At 43.5% G+C, this 16,651-nt stretch overlaps 1 protein-coding gene across 2 annotated transcripts; it reads left to right on the top strand.

The window, feature by feature from the left end:
* The first annotated feature begins 1,264 nt into the window (after positions 1–1,264).
* Positions 1,265–16,191, top strand: ankrd27 (ankyrin repeat domain 27 (VPS9 domain)). Of its 2 annotated transcripts, none has more exons than XM_027000982.2 (29): positions 1,265–1,548; positions 4,380–4,499; positions 5,439–5,549; positions 5,646–5,790; positions 6,161–6,315; positions 6,398–6,457; positions 6,548–6,601; positions 6,744–6,809; positions 6,987–7,063; positions 7,275–7,396; positions 7,704–7,782; positions 8,415–8,547; positions 8,982–9,074; positions 9,867–9,991; positions 10,295–10,377; positions 10,680–10,795; positions 10,905–10,997; positions 11,142–11,339; positions 11,591–11,650; positions 11,758–11,877; positions 12,004–12,048; positions 12,242–12,364; positions 12,481–12,678; positions 13,071–13,190; positions 13,284–13,457; positions 14,141–14,240; positions 14,351–14,426; positions 14,609–14,672; positions 14,750–16,191. In XM_027000982.2, the coding sequence occupies exons 2-29, from the start codon at positions 4,398–4,400 to the stop codon at positions 15,152–15,154; spliced, it is 3,297 nt and encodes a 1,098-aa protein (XP_026856783.2). In that variant the 5' UTR covers positions 1,265–1,548; positions 4,380–4,397; the 3' UTR covers positions 15,155–16,191. The 2 variants fall into 2 exon arrangements, with proteins under 2 accessions (XP_026856783.2, XP_026856782.2); XM_027000981.2 differs by having other exon boundaries at positions 14,333–14,426.
* The last annotated feature ends 460 nt before the right edge of the window (positions 16,192–16,651 follow it).

Raw genomic sequence — 16,651 nt, 5'->3', positions numbered from 1 at the left:
TTGGACTGTATACACTTATACACTTGCTTTCCTTAAAACACCCTTCTCCGGCTTCTGGCATAAAGATTCGCTCACGGTGTACATGGCTCATGATGTATGTGTTGTATTTTCCATATATGTTCTCTTTGGATAAATTCTGGAAATAAACACAGATTTCAGGATATAGGGCATTTTGAATTGTGTAATGCCCCCCATAGGTTCCCTGGCATAACTAATCAAGACATCTGCACATCTTATGGAGGCATATAGTTATACACACAAACCAGAAGGCAAGTGCCTATAGCCACATCTAAGAGCCCAAATGCCTGGGATCCTAACTAACTGGTATATCAAATGTCACAGAGCAGTAATAATATAGATGTATACACATCAAAGGAGAAAGCCCGGTGCAGTCTGTTCTGTTCTTTAAATGACTACATCTGGAATGCATGCCCTGGCTTCTGTGTGATGGTGTGTGTGATATTCCACCTCTGGTCATGCTTCTTTCAGGTAGGGCCAGGCTGAGAGAGGTTCATCCAGGGTGGCCACGTTAATAACAGCCCAAACGAAGACATACAGGGGATGGGGATATAACTTTATAACACAAAAAATTTAAATAATTATCTGTCTAGATAGTTTGATCTAAAAATCTAATAAAAATGAATGTTTTACTCACCAAACATGGTGCCTATTTGCAGTATTTAAGACTGGCATAGAGTAAAGAAGGCTTGAAATGCATCTTTCCTTCTCTTTGAAAGGAAAGGATATAATGACCCCTGTGACCTGAAGTCATTTTTCTTTTTGGTGTTTTCACACTATTGCAAACATCCTCGCTGACTAATATTTAGAGTGTGGACTTTCTGTCTGTTACACCACTGAAATATAGGGTAGTTGTTTTGACATGTACATGACACAGTGACATGCTAAAATAGTATTGATCAATTGGAAGAAACTGCCAGTTCACTTCAGAAGGATGACAAATGAGTGTCCATCCAGGCGTTCTGTTGGACAGAGGACAGGGAGCTGAAAAACCGGGCTGCCAGTCCTGGTCTGTCCATTCTAGGTTCATCATCTACCTTGATATAATATTGTCTGGAGGAATGCTGACCAAATGAGCAGTGGTAAGAAGTAATGGAGTATGCCTACTTTATTCTTGTACTTAAAAAGCTTTTTAAAAGATTTATGCTCTGAATAGCTTTGTATTTGTCTTTAAGTTAGGCCTATACTCCAGCACGGGGGTGGGGGGGTCAGAGAGAATCACTTTTGTCTGTAATTTATGCAGTTACATGTGATTGGGGAAATTTTGGGAGGTGAAATGTACCCAGTTGAACGGTTCGCAATTGAACCTGAAAAAAAAGCTTTAAAGAACCAGCACTTGGTTCTGAACCTATGGAGGATGGACTTACATTTAGTCTTTGGTTGTGACAGACCTCTACACAACCAATGTAGTCTAGCAGCAGTAAGGGAAGTGTAATGTCCGGGGCCATGATAGCTAGCTAAGATAGCTGTGTGTCAGGTCGGCTGAAATATTTGGGAAATTTACCATGGAATCTTGGTTAAGATAATCAGGTAATCTTATTTAGACATCTCCACCATATGGATAGAAAATTATGTGATTTCTTACATCTGCCGTCATGTAGTTATCTGGCTACTGAAACTCTAGCTAAAGTAGGTTAGCTAACCTAACGCTAACAATCTAATTCGAGCAAGTCAGTTTGACAATTTGCTAACGCTAGCTAGCTTGTCAGTTATCCAAGTTACCATACGCTTCTGCTAGCTATCTAGCAAACAAACATGCCGTCTAACCTAGCTAGCTAAGCCTTCTGTCTAATGTTTTTCAGAAGGTTTTGTTTTAGCGTTTACTTCCATACTCAGAAGTTAGCTAACTGGCTTAGGTAGCTTTCTAGCTACATCAGAATAACACTGGGTTTGCATCCTCGTCCTCGCAACGACGTTGTTACTTACTATAGGGAGCACAAATACTGGTATACAGATATATAACTATAGCGTTAGCTAACTGCCTCACTATGTTACTCTCCAAATGTCATGCATGTAAATTTTACTACATAGCATAGCTCAGCTAGTTAACCTGGCTAACTAAACCGGCTAAGGGCGTTACTCAACATCAAAATTTCTCCTGCTGGCCAACTACTGCAGTTCCGAAATCCTCCCTTAACATGAGAGGACCTGACATAGCTTTTTAGCAGCACATGGGTTTGTGTTTTCACTGTTTACACGGCCAGACCTGGTGTAATGGTTGAGGTAACTAGACATAAGTAGGTATCAGACTGAATTTCAGATATGTCTCTTTTGAGCTAATAAAACTAATCTGATTATGCACAATCCTCATTTCACAATGAGTACTTTCGTTCTCGCTTTGATCCCTGGCACACAGTGGAAGTACTGTGATGCATTGCACGGAACTGTTTTATTTCAGACATGAATAAAATTGTTAATCTGGCGTACGGCCAAAATGAACTAGCATGTGATGACCTCTGTTGATTTAAACTCATCCTGCATGTTCTCTGGAAGTGGGTCAGACTACATATAAAAGTAGATCCAGCTGGCATGTTGCTAGTAAAATATTTAGGAGCCAGTTCACTGTACAAGCAAAAATGTTACAGCTAAGTGACCTTTTACTGGTTAGGGATTCAGTTTCATCTTGGGATAAATTTCACTGTGAAAGATAGTCAATTTCAAAAGGCAGTGTCAGTTTAGTGTCAAGCACTTGGAATAAACAAGACCCTATAAATTGAGCTAGAACCATTTAAACAAGTTCCAATTAATGTAATGTCCACTTACCAATTTAGTATGATACTGGATTAAGCTTTGTTTGTCTACGCCCTATTAGATATAGAAATCTTTTCTCATCATTGTGTTATGTAATTTTTCATGTAGTAGTTTTTAATATATAGGCTTCTAGAACTTTTTATATCTTAACACCTTGATGAATCTGAATTAGCATAAGATGTATTATATTTTATGCCATTTTTAGCTTTGCTGTGTATTAATGATTGGTCGAGGTAATTCTGTTGTGTTTTCTGTTCTGATGTCTGCCTTTTATCTGGTATAATAAACATTTAGGTATTTCTACCTAGAAATAAACCAACAATGATTTTGCAAAGAAATAGTTTCACAATAATGGAACCAATCTGAAAGGATTAGCAGTCTCCACAGAACAGCTTTGCTCTCTTATAAGAGCATTTTTCCTCTGGCATCACGAGTGTGTGGTTCCCCCAAATGCAGTGAGTTCTGCCCTGGTGGAACAGATCACGTGCTGCAGTCCACATTCCTCAGGCTCTCAGCATCTATTTGATGCACAGCAGGGCTGAGGGTCAGGGGTTGTGGTGGGTGGGGTTGTTTTGTGCCAAGGCTTGGGTCTTGACCACACTTGAGTTGCCTTCCACTATGACTACTTTGCCTGGACTCTCAGACATTCTCCCTGATGGCTCTCTCTTTCTTGATCCGTCAAATTAAGAGTCTGAAGATGAGATTCTTCTGTGTCTCTCAGGCTCTCTTTAATCACCACAAGCAAGTAGGTATGCTCACAAGTGAGACTGGTTTGTATAGTGAGACTGATTTGTTAGGCAAAGGCCATTTCTGTTTTGCGATTCTAACGAGTGGCAGAAGTCTTCCTCTCATGACCTTATATAAGAAACTTGTTTGGAGATTTTTTTATAAGTGTCTGTTACAATGGAATAACCATTGTTGCTTTTGTTTAAAACATTTGTCTTGAACAGTTGGTGGTTTTTCCTGACATAGATCAAGATTTGTATTGGACTAATATGGTGATTATCCATTATAAATCCTCCTTAGCCTGGGAGCAAACCTGATCTGTATGAGTTGAGCAACACTTCCGTCAGGTGTGATTAGGAAATGTTTAGGAAATGATACTGGCTCAGTGATGTCAGCTTTCACATCTTAGTCCTTAAGCCAACAAGTCTTTACAAAACCAGGATGATTTACTTTTTTATTAAGGACCATTGCTATTATTAAGAGCATTCATTTCTCACATTTCCTAATGTACAACTTGGTTATTGTAGTGAGGTTTGCAGCATAGTGAAACTGGTGCCTGGGACATAAATTTGTTTAAGGCTTGGTTGGAGGGCCTTAAATGACTTCCTCTACTCTGGAATCTTTTTGTGATATGACATGAGGTGCGCTGCAGTGTATTTCAGTATAACATATCATAAGAATAAATATATTGGTCCTCTGCTACATCTCTGATCAGTCAGGCAGAGTTTATTTTGAGATAATGAGACCAATCTCGTTATGTGCAGACTCCATAATCTTTCGGCCTTCTTTTTCTAATGGTTTTTTTTTTTTTTTCATTTTCTCTTTCTGCTCCCATTACTATTCTTTCCCTCCTTTCTCCTGGCCTTCTTTCTCTCCTGCAACAGTTTGAGCATCAGGTCCATATGGCTGTGTATGATGAGGACATTCTGAAGAATCCTTTCTACCTGGCACTGGAGAAACAGAGACCAGACCTTTGCAGCAGAGTGGCAGAGCTGCATGGCATTGTAAGCATATTTGCTTTTGTTTCCTTTCCTTTGTCTTTTTTTTTTTTACTTGCATCCATTTGTGAATAAACCTTTGGCAGCTTTGTGATTTCTTGATTCCATCTGGTGTAATAGCCACAGTGTCCAAAAATATGCCAGGGATTAAGTGGAGTTGCACTGGGTTCAAATAGATAATGCTATCTAAGCCCTGTAATGTGTTGTCTGCTGACTACTGGTATGCCAGTAGTGTTACTGGCACTATATAAACTGTAGGTGTTGGGAGAACTGCCATATGTTTGAACACTCAACTATACCGTATGTTTAGCACTGTGAGCACTCATCCGGTTCACAGTGGGAACTTCTAAGTTGTGTGTTCATTTTATAGTAAATGTTTAATTTTGGCCATGAGAGCAAACGGACAGACAGATGATCAGATGAGGTTCAGTTTTTGCCATGTGATGGTTACCATGGCACGCTGAATCAATGGGAGGCTCTGTACAGATAGATCACATTAACAAGATCTTCTTTAAACAACACTGGGTTAAAATATTTCTGCAAAAACTATTTGTCTTGTTCTTATCAGACTGGAATATTGATATTGGTGCTGCTGAAAGTCCCTCGGTAGCATATCTGTACCTGTATAATATGTTTTTTTTTGTCTGAAGTGTGAATGACAAAAATAAATAAATAATAGTTTTTACTTTGAGTCTGAAATATCAAGTTGGAAGCATCATGGTCGATTTTCACATCTTTTAACCACAATTGCAGCCTATCATCTTGTTTTGAAACTGATGTCAGACATTTTAGCTGTCAAGGTTGGCCTGGGTGAGTGTTAGAGTGCATTAGACCACAGATACCAGAGATACTACAGAGTGAAATGGTTGTTACTTGAGTATTCACTCAGACTGAGCTGACCCATGAGTTTCTGCTTTGCATATGACTTCTGGTCATATGCTTCAGGTCTTGGTTCCTTGCCATGGAAGTTTATCAGGTGGTTCTTACTCAGCAGCGCAGTTTGAGAGCTATGTCCTCCATCCGGCAGAAGAGGGCTACCAGACCATCGATGGCAAGGTACCCACCCGCAGCGCACAAACACACCCACCTCTGACCAGCCAAATGCAGTTGTGAGCATTGTTTTTAAGCAGGGTCCTACAATGTGTCTTTCAGGAAGTAACCATAGAAAATAACCAGGTGCATTTGGGTTCAGGATTTTCTGTGCCCATTCTATTCGAAGAGACCTTCTACAATGAGAAGGAGCAGGCCTACAGTATCCTGTGCGTCTCTCAGCCCTTCGACTGCAAGACAAACCGAGGTAGAGCGGCGTCCTTCTGTTCCCTCTGCAGAGTCGGCACTTGCAGTGTTATTGGCCTCTTTCCATGTCTAGTGATCATCATGCATGTTCCAGTGACATCAACTATGAAACGCACCACATTCTTACTGTGGGGAAATTTCACTTCAACTCTGATATTTAAATGCAGTTCATTCTGGACGTACCACAGGGCCTACGCAGAATCTGTTTTATTGCATCATTCCTCCAGAAAGGAAGTTTCTAAAGCAGTAGTGAGGAGACTTCAGTGTCTGCAGAATCGCTGACTGTAAGCTTACGCCTTGAGACACACGAGCAGCTCATGGCTTCTGTGGTCCATTCAGACCTGTTCTCTTTTACCTGCACCATTTATCAGTGGAGCTGAGTCCCGTCCCTGCCCTGTCCTGCCTGAACAATGCCGAGGATGCAAGGAAATTCCTGGGCCGCTCTTCCGAGAAACTGGACAAGCTCATCACGGCCCTCTGCCATTCCCTCAAAGAGCAAGAGAGGAAGGGCCTCCGGCATCACATAGTAAGATGGGCTCCTCCTTTCTGCTCCTTCATGCGCTAGAGTATAGCGGAGGATAACCCCACACGCCGTTCCTTCTCCCTAGGACTCCGTACATGCTGTGTACACAAAGTGTCTTCAGTGTTTGCTGAGAGACTCCCGTCTGGTACGTAGAGCTTACTGCGTGCACTCTGCCACTATGTCTGCGCTGGCATCTCATGCTGCGGGCTGATGATGGGAATGTTCTGGATTTCAGAAGGTGCTGGCCAAGCAGGAGCTCCAGATGACTCTTCTCAAGCAGGCAGTAGAGGTGAGACATGAACCTGCAGAGTCTGACTGCCTTCAGCCACTTGGCACTGTCCGCATGCTGCATGGTAGATTCTGGGTGTTTCAGGATGCATTTATGAATAGAGCATCTATTCTTCACACTGTGCTTTTTTTTTTTTTGGCAGATGTACATACATCATGGTATCCATGATTTCCTCTTTAGTTACGTGGGAACTCTTGAAGCAAGCCAGGTGTGTGTGTTTGGTTTTGTTTTGGGTTTTTTTGTTAAATATTTGGGGCAATCTGATGTTTTTAACTTTTCCCCTCTTTCTCCTGGATGAGTGTATGCATGCTTTTGTAACTACTTTCTTGTTGCAGTTATACCTAACGTTGATCTATTATAAATCATGCACATTATACTTTAATAGGATGCTGCATTCAATAAAACAGCACGAGGACTGCAGGATTTGCAGCAGAAAGATCTGGGTGTGAAGTCAGAATTCAGGTGAACATCCCTTTTCTTAAGAATGTAAAAAGGGATTTGACGACTTAACTGCTTTCACATCCTTTTTTAGTCCAGAGGTAGTCAGACAATCTGTTATGATTAAAGTCAGAAACTGAAAGCTGTTCCAAGATTTAAAGGGATTTCACATTGGCTCTCTCTCTCTCTCTCGCTCTCTCTCTCTCTCTCTCACTCTGTGTGTGTGTGTGCGCAGTATAAACATTCCCCGTGCTAAGAGGGAGCTGGTTCAACTGAATCACTGCACCTCCCCTCAGCAGAAACTGCTCTGCCTCAGGAAGGTCGCACTCACCATTATGCAGTCGCGTGGCCGTGCAGGTATGCTGCTGCAAGTTGTGTGTGTGTGTGTGTGTGTGTGTGTGTGTGTGTGAGACATTTAAGTGTTTTTAGCTTTTAGCTGCACATGTGGGCATAGTTTTTGGCAAGTGTGGTATAACATATAAACCTATTTCAATGAAAACCAGACAAATCCTAAACAGGAGTTCTACAGAACTAGGAGTTCTACATGTGATAGTGCTATTGACCAACCCACTTCTGTATACACTGATCTGTTTTCTCTCTTTCTCTCTCTCTCTCTCTCTCTCTCTCTCTCTCTCTCTCTCTCTCTCTCTCTCGCTCTCTGTAGTCAACTTTAAGGCAATATGTGCAGATGATCTTCTTTCAGTTATTCTGTATCTGCTGGTGAAAACAGAGATTCCTAATTGGTGAGTATAGCGGTAAACCTCCCCCTTAGTCAGCTCATCACATTCAGCTGGAAATAAGTAGTAAAGGCTTTTACTACAGAAACCTTTCTGTGGAGCCCCTAAATGGACCTTTGCCAAAATGTTAAGTCCTGGGGCTTGTACATGTTCACAAGAAACCTTTCGCATGCTCAGCAGACTTGTTTGGATGCTCAAAGTGTGCTCCAGTGTGTAGCTGACTATGGCTCATCATGGAGTTAAAGGGCATGAGAGAAGAGCATGCGTGCACATAAACCTAGGCCTGCCGAGCACTCCCCTCTGTGACTAGCACGTTGATTTAATCGGCTGTGTTTGTGTGCATGACCTGTTGCATTTATTATCCTATTTTTTCCTTTTTTCTTTTGTGTTACTGCATCTGGGCAGCCAAGCTGCAAATGGGCAAAATGGAAACGGATCATGGTTTTAAGTCATTTCCTTAATATAATTCTTTACTGTTAAGGTCATTCTCTACCAAAAATTGTGTGTGGAGCAGGTTTTCTCTTTTTTGCAAATGTCCCTTAAGGTAGACTGTTCATGCGTGCCTTTTTCTTTGAGCCACTGAGAGCATAATTATGTGAATATTAATCATTTTATAAATGTTTGTTCTCCTTTCCAAGGATGGCAAATCTTAATTACATAAAGAACTTCCACTTCTGCAACTCCGCCAAGGATGAGCTGAGTTACTGCCTGACCTCGTTCGAGGCAGCTGTGGAGTACATCAACCAAGGCAACCTCAGTCCAGGGTCCATGGTGAGGGAGAACAGAGCAGAGCTTAGCCCTCCCCTTAGTTCACTTCAGGGTTAACCACTGGCATCTCATCTGACTCTCAGAACAGCTGGACCTAGCATAAAAATGATGCTGTTTTTGCACAGTGAAAAAGTGCATCAATTTTCCAACTAAATAGGACATTGATTTGTATTATATTTTTGGAATATATAATGAGCAATAATATGAAAATGAAAACCAGGCAATATTTGAAGCACTTCACCTGAGAGATTAGACTGTCAGTTCTATAAGGGGAAAATGCTATGATCATGTTATCTTATCACATGCTATGTTAGAGTGGATCCTGTTTTTTTGCTACGAGAGCTTATAAGATTTCTCAACCATTATTCATTCATGTTGTTATTTTCTTGCTTAATAATGCTTTATAGACAATGTCAGATATGTTCTCTGCTGTGCAGGGATCAGGGGAGCTCAGTGATAAACTGTTCCTCAGGCAGAAGATGAACCTTCTTTCTCAGAGTTCTTCTGCACCTATAGACTGTTTGTTTGAGGTGAGAATAAAAGCCAGCTTGCAGTTCTACTCTCTCTTGAAATAAAGAAGATGTTATTTGCAGATTTGACAAATTTGCATTATTTGCTTAAGAACACTGCCATGAATACGGAATGGTAACAAAACATCCTCCAAAAGCACCGTCTCCCAGCGATCCAGGATTTGGTGATGAACCATGCTTTTTCCAGCATGACGGAGCACCATGTCACAAGGCAAACGTGATAACCAAGCAGCTCAGTGTACAAAACACTGAAATTGCCATTCATGGCCATGAAACTCCCCAGATCTCAATCCCATTGAGAACCTGTGGTCAATCCTCAAAAAGAGGGTGGACAAACACAGAAACTGTGATCAACTCCAAGCACTGATTAGGCAAGAATGGGTTGCCATCAGTAAAGATTTTGCCCAGAAGCTGATATCCAGCATGCCAAGGCGAATTGCAGAAGTCTTAAAAAATAAGGGTCAACACTGTAAATATGACCTCTTTGCTTAAACTGGATGTATTTGTCAATAAAAAGTTAAAAAACCTATGAAATGCTTATAATTGCACTTCACTTTACCATATAAACATCTGACAATAAAAAAAAAAACTGAAGCAGTAAACTTTGTGAAAAGCAAAATTTGTCAGTCTCAACTTTTGACCATGACTTCATGTATGCTACGTGTATGGACGTGGATAGACCTTTGGTGTTTACATGGTTAAACTGAGGTTATTTTGTAATCTATGTGTGAATATCTTATCTATATTCTAAATCTGTGTGTGTGTATGTGTGTTCCATCTCTGTGTCTGCAGCATATAGCGAATGGGAATGATCTTGAGGTGCAGCGCTTGCTCAGTGAGGGTGAGAGTGAGAATGACAGAAGTAGGATGTGTCACCCACTCTGCTCCTGTGACTCATGTGACTTGCGACTGTCAGGGTCAGATTCTCTCTTCCTCTCTCATAACCCCCCCCCCCCCACACACACACATACACAGTGAGACACACTGACTATTACCGTGACACATTCAATTACGTGACTATTGAAAAGTATTTTCTCTTTTCAAAATGCTACTAAGCACTTAAGAAGTATCTCCGCAACAGCTGTACATGGTTATTTCAACAAGTAATAATAATCCAACTTTATGAATATTATTAAGGATTGTTCATAGTAGGCCTCTTCTTTGTGAACAAGAGAGTGTTCATCTTTTTCTCCTTATTATTTGCCTTTTTCCTCATCCAGGAGGCTGAATGACCCCTCCATAGTCACGCCGTATTCCCGGGATGACCGAGGCTACACTCCTCTTCATGTTGCTGCTATATGTGGTTAGCTGTCTCCTGATATACTTTACATTGCGTGCCCACATAACTTGGGTACCTCCACACGGCTTGCAGTGGTTTCACGAGTAACTCTTTACATGTCATGACGTCTTGGCTGCTCCCTAATGTTAAGAGCTGTGTGTGGGTCTAGTGTGCTCGGGCTGATACTGTAAAGAACACATATGCCTTTAATCAGAATATGTTCATTGCCAGTGTTGCAGGCTTCACTTCTGTAAGTGACTGGATAGGAGACTTGACAGGAGGCAGTATAAATGATATTCCCTGTGTGTGTGCGGGTGGGTGGTTAGGTCAGTCTCTGCTGATTGATCTGTTGGTGTCGAAGGGAGCTGCGGTGAATGCCACGGACTACCACAGTCTCACCCCGCTCCACCTGTCCTGCCAGAAGGGCTACCAGAGTGTGACGGTGAGCGTCCTGCTTTCAGTCACGTCGCCGTGCCGTTCAGGGACACAGACATGGCTGTAGAGGGCCAGCTCCTCTCCCTCACTCTGTCCTCTCATTCTCTCCCCGCTAGCTCCTGCTGCTGCACTACAAGGCGACCACGGACGCCCAGGACAACTACGGAAACACACCTCTGCACCTGGCCTGCATGTACGGCCACGAGGACGTGAGTGGCAGCGAACCCCACACCCAGTCTCACGCACTCCTGCCTGGGCCTCGAAGGCCAGCTCGGGGTGAAATACGCCCAGCATGCTTATGCCTCCCCGGTGGCACTGTTGCGTTATCCCGTGCGTGTGCGTGTGTCTCCCAGTGCGTGAAGGCGCTGGTCCATTATGACCTGCCGGCGTGCCGGCTGGACGTGCAGAATGATAAGGGGGATACGGCTCTGCACGTGGCGTCTCGCTGGGGCTATGAGGGCATCATGGAGGTCCTGCTGGAGAACAGCGCCTCCACGCTCCTTCACAACAAGGCCGGTCAGAGCCCGCTGCACTGCGCGCTCAATGCCAAGGTCAGCACCCCACACAGCAACACCGCACATGCAGAACCCATACCGGAACCTTCCTAGCTATGTACTACTGCGAAGGGTTCAAAGCTGACCACCAGAGGGGAGGTTTGCTGAATAATGCATTTCTATATTTGTGTAGAAGTGTTTGTGAACTAATGTTTGTGGGTTAATTTCCCATTTGAAACTCCCATTTGAAGAATAGGGCATTGCTGATCATGTGGTGCGGTAGTCAGTGTTTTGTCTTCATTCTGTAGGTTCTGTCCTTGCTAGAGCGTGCACACAATAACTCCAGTAAAAAGGGGAGCAGTACTGAGGTAAGCTAAGAGACGACTCTACACTTTTTAAATATGAAAACGGCACCATTCAGAGATGCAACTCCGAACTGACTACATAGTTTTCTTGACTTCCTTCTCTCCGTCAGTCTCCTGGTCACTCTCCACAGCCATCGGAATACAGTAGCCGACGCTCCTCTGTATCCAGTAGCTTCTCTCGCCTCTCTGTGGAGGCCCGCTTGGAGAGTGAGCATGCCCACGACAAGGAGGTGAGCACAGTGCCCCATCTCTGCTCCTCAAGGAAGCTTTGCCTGGGCTCCAAGCGGCTAAGAGTTTCCCCCCTGGGCGCCGAGGGGCTAAGTGTTTCCCCTGTGCTTCTCTGTTCCTCATGGCAGGTGGAGAAGATGCTCCGTGCAGTGGCAGATGGAGACGTGGAAATGGTGAGCCGTTGTTTCACGTTCATTGTAATGTGCTTTGTTTAAAAACTGGAAAGAATCTTGAAGGCATTCAGATACCCACAGCAGAAATCCAAGCTGCAGTGGTTATAGTATTTAAGCTCTGTGTGTGTGTGTGTGTGTGTGTGTGTGTGTGTGTGTGTCTGTGTGTGTGTCTGTGTGTGTGTTGGTAATTCAGGTGCGCTACCTGTTGGAGTGGTTAGATGAAGACCTGGAGGCAGATGAGAAAGCAGAGATGCCTGAGAAGACAGAACTGTGCCACCCTTTGTGCCAGTGTCCCAGATGTGAACCCATGCAAAAGGTTTATTTAAAAACACGCCTACGCTGCTAGATACAGTACACTCCTGTTATTTACTTCCGCGAAATACTTTGTGCTTACCCGCGTGTGTACGCCCGTGTGCCTGCGTGTGTCTCCAGAGGTTCTCGGCGCAGCAGCCGGACTGTCTTGGTGTGAACAGCAGCAGCGTGGATGGCTTCACGCCGCTGCACGTGGCTGCTCTACACGGGCACACGGCGCTGCTCGCCCTGCTCATCCACCACGGCGCCAACATCAACAGCCGAAACGGCCAGAGCGCCACGCCCCTCCATCTGGCCTGCCAGAACAGCCACGTACAGGTGCTGCTGCACAGCCTGGGCCGGACCCTGCCCACCATAACGGGGTGGTGCTTCGGGACTTTCATTTTCCCCCTTTTATTCACCATTTGAGCAGCAAGCAGTCACACACAAACAGCTCATTTCAGTCCTAGTGTCAAACCTGGCATTTCAAGTGATCGCAATGACGACAGCACAGGGAACAAATCTGATTTCCGCACTTCTTTGTTATATAAACGTTACCAGCATTATTGACACGATGACACAACACTGCTCATTACAGGCCATAACAATGATCCGAAATCATCATGTAATTAAAGCCGATTGGGAAGACTCATTACGATCGTTTTCCACTGAATCACAGCAACAGCACCAATAGCAGCATCCTCTCAGGCCTCCATGTGCATGTTGTGTAGGTGGTGACCTCACTGCTGCAGTGCAATGCCAAGCTGAATAAGAGGGATCAGTTTGGGAACACGCCTCTGATCCAGGCCTGTCTGAAGGGACACGAAGAGACTGTGGCGCTCCTGCTGCCGGTATCCTGCGCGCTCCACAGCACTGACGTGTTAGGAAATCCGACTCGAGTACCGGTCCGTTGACCGTCTCGCTTCCTTTATTGCTTATTGCAGAGTGGCGCTTCGGTGAACCTGGCCAATAACCAGGGCAACACAGCCTTGCATGAGGCAGTGAGAGGAGGTCATCAGACGCTGGTGGAGCTTTTGCTGCAGGCCGGAGCTCTGACGCACCTCAGGAACAAGAGACAGAGGACGCCCCTCGACTGTGCTCAGGAGACCGCCAGCAAGGTACCGTCTAACGCCAAACACCTGGCTCAGCCTAAGGGAACGTTTCTCTGCTTGGGTTACCTTTGACGTTGCAAAGTTATTTATTTGAAAAATTGAAATAAAAGCCGCATTTTAGAAATGCACTGTTTGCAAATTGTTTTAAACGTGTGACTGGCCGATTCCAATGCTCAATCTTTCTTTCTAAGAATTATAACAGCATACAGAAACATTTTTGTTTTAACTTTTCGTTTAAAGGAGACTTCTTACATCTCAACATAAAAATGTGCTCTAGGTTATAGGACAAACCTTTTCTTTTCACAGACCTCCAAATAAAATAAAGAGCAATATTTTTACTTTTCCAGATGAAAACAAGTGCACCAGGTAATAGAAACGAAAACTGAAGGCTTTATTATTGTCAGCATGTAGGTCTAATGCAGTCACAGTTATTTGTGTTGTCGCCCTCGTGTGGTGAACAAGTGTAAATATGATCGGAAGAGAAGCGGGTATGTGAGACTAATCTGCCAGTCAATAATTATGGCCAATCGCACAGAAAACCGGCTGATTTCGTTCACCGGCACATTTGTTCAGTGCATCTCTAATGTTAATATTTTTGTTTCCATGTTCAGAGATGCATTCATGTTTAGTTAACAATTTTTTATATATATAAAATAAGAATACCAAATGAGAAAAACAACATTTTGCAGAACACAGCGATTTTGAAGATTCTACAGAAAGCCAGCAGCCCCACTCATGAAGCTGACTTATTCAAACAGCTCTGCACACCCCAAGGAGATGTAGCGAAAAGTACGGGTTCCTCATACCATACGCCACCGAGAGCAAAAACCACCATTACCGCATGAATTGGCATGAATTAGACTTGGCTCTGCGTTTATCAGTGGTTTCTCCTGATGCAGTGCCCTCGCTCGCCCAGAGGATGAAGGAACGGGGAGGTAGTACTGGGTGGAGGCTACAGGAGCAGACTTTACACAGGTAGCAGCAGAGAGCGTGCACCAAGCATCCACAGTGGAGCTGTGCTACCTGTCAACTTATTTATCCATCCTAAACCAGAAAAACCCATGTATCCCGACTAGAACTTCAAAAAGGTTAATAACTTCAACAAAATATAGTTCTTTCTGTCCTTTCTGAATTCTGACATGTTTTGTATCACACAGTATACAGCAGAAGAAATCCTTTCTAGCGGACACAACCACTGCCTCCACGGAGTCTCCGACCCTGGTAACGATCTTTGCATTATGTCTCAAACACTCTTGTGCCCAGCCATTGGTGATGTGTTGCGCTTGTGTCGCTCGCAGGCTTCGGGCGGCCGCAGCGATGAGAGGTGTCTTCACAGAGGGGAGACGGTGGATGGCTGTGTCCCGTTCGGCCACCCCTCGCCACGCCCTCTCTCCCCCGTCCTGCTGGCCTCACAGGGCCAGGGCAGAAGACTGACCCGCTGCCACACCATCCACCAGGACCCGGGCCACGGCTTGGCCCGTGCCCTGGAGCCCACAGACTGCTGCTCCTCCGCCGACCAGATGGCGGAAGCCAGTGCTAATGGCCCACCTGTTCCCTGTCCTAGCCCTGCCCCTGAACCTGCACAGGTTAGCAGAGAGCTGGAGGAGGGCAGTCTGCCTGGAGCAGCAGAGGAAGACGACATGCAGCAGAGGAAGATGAGCCTGGTCACTGCATCCACAGAGATGGACAGCATTGTGGTCTGACATTGTGCGCAGGCTGAGAACTCTGAATGCTTTGGTGCGCTTGTGAAGACTCGGAACAGGTTTAATAAGGCATGCTTCAGTCAGCATTACTGAAATCAACATTACAGAAAGTGCCATCTGCAACTTCAGCTTGTGCTTAGGGCCATTCAGTCTAAATAATTAATTAACTGAATGTGAAAGAAATAAAAACTAAAAATATTCTGACATGGATTGAGAGGATGTGAGAATAGATATATAAGAATGCTTGACTGTTTTCTTTTTATTACTGCTATTGTTATTTTCGAATAGAAAGGGAGGTGAAACTGACAGTGTAGCTATAGCAATTTTGGACTGTAGACAGCCTGACTTGAAAATTAAAGTGTAGCACAACATGACAGATGTTGAAGACAGGCTATTTTAGTGATAAAGAAAACTTTTAGCCTGCAATTTTGTTTTACCAGCACTTTTTAATCATATGAATGCATCATAAAAAGGGATTGTTACACAACACATTTACTGTTTTTATTTTTGCTTTGCATTACATTTTCTATATTATGGAAATTACTGTTTTATATTTAGTTATCGAAAGACTTGCACTTAAGTGAATATAGCTTAGGTATGACTTACAAAAGCTAGAACTAGCGTCTGTATGTGTGATGCCCTTCACAGTCCGTGCTTGTTACGGCTCTCCTACAACCTGAAGTCTTAGAGAGATGCCTCTGACTTTCAGTTTTTCTCCATTCCTCCCATTTGGACCTTTTTCACATTCTGACTTCTGACTGAACGTTAAAAACTTGATGGGTTGCATTTGGCTATTTTTTCTCATCTTCCTCACAATTTGAATGACTGTGAAATGTAGATCTAAAAAGTTCTACTGAAAAAGGAAAAACAAAAAAAGCACCTTCTTAATTTTTCTTAGTCGTCAAATAAATGTGGAAAGTAGAATATCCTCGGTGCATGCACACAACAAATGCAAAAGTGCAGATGCGAGCGCCCTCTGGACAACATTTCAGACATGTACTTTACTCCTGGAAAAGTATATGTTTAGATAGTCTTAAGAGATGGTTATTAGACAGATGCCCTGAAGGTGTTTGGTGTATGCTTAACCTTTTTTTCTGTCAGATTAATCCTAATCCTGGAGTAAGGAGTGGTTTAAAATGGTGTTTTAAGATTAGTCTGCATTGGAGAATGCATTTTTTCCCCCACTGACAGTAACTGTACTTCAGATTTATGGTTGGTTTAGCAGCTCTACATAAATGTGGAGAAAGTTATTTTTGTATATGTGCATTTAAACTGAACTATGTGTAATAATGCAGTGAATGTGCCTTACTGAATCACTGTCAATAAATCCATAATAAACTCATAAATAAAAAAAACAATGTCAGGAATTATGACTTAATTGTCCTTGATGCCTAAATGATGCTTCTTAGGCTCGGGTACACCCTACCAATGGGGGGAATGTTTATTTCAGCAGGGGAAGACCTGGCTAGATCTACACAGCTGACCTTGAAATGAACC

Source organism: Electrophorus electricus, chromosome 2 (assembly GCF_013358815.1).
Source record: "Electrophorus electricus isolate fEleEle1 chromosome 2, fEleEle1.pri, whole genome shotgun sequence".
NCBI classification, from domain to species: Eukaryota; Metazoa; Chordata; class Actinopteri; order Gymnotiformes; family Gymnotidae; genus Electrophorus; species Electrophorus electricus.
This window is presented reverse-complemented; position numbering and strand designations above follow the sequence as displayed.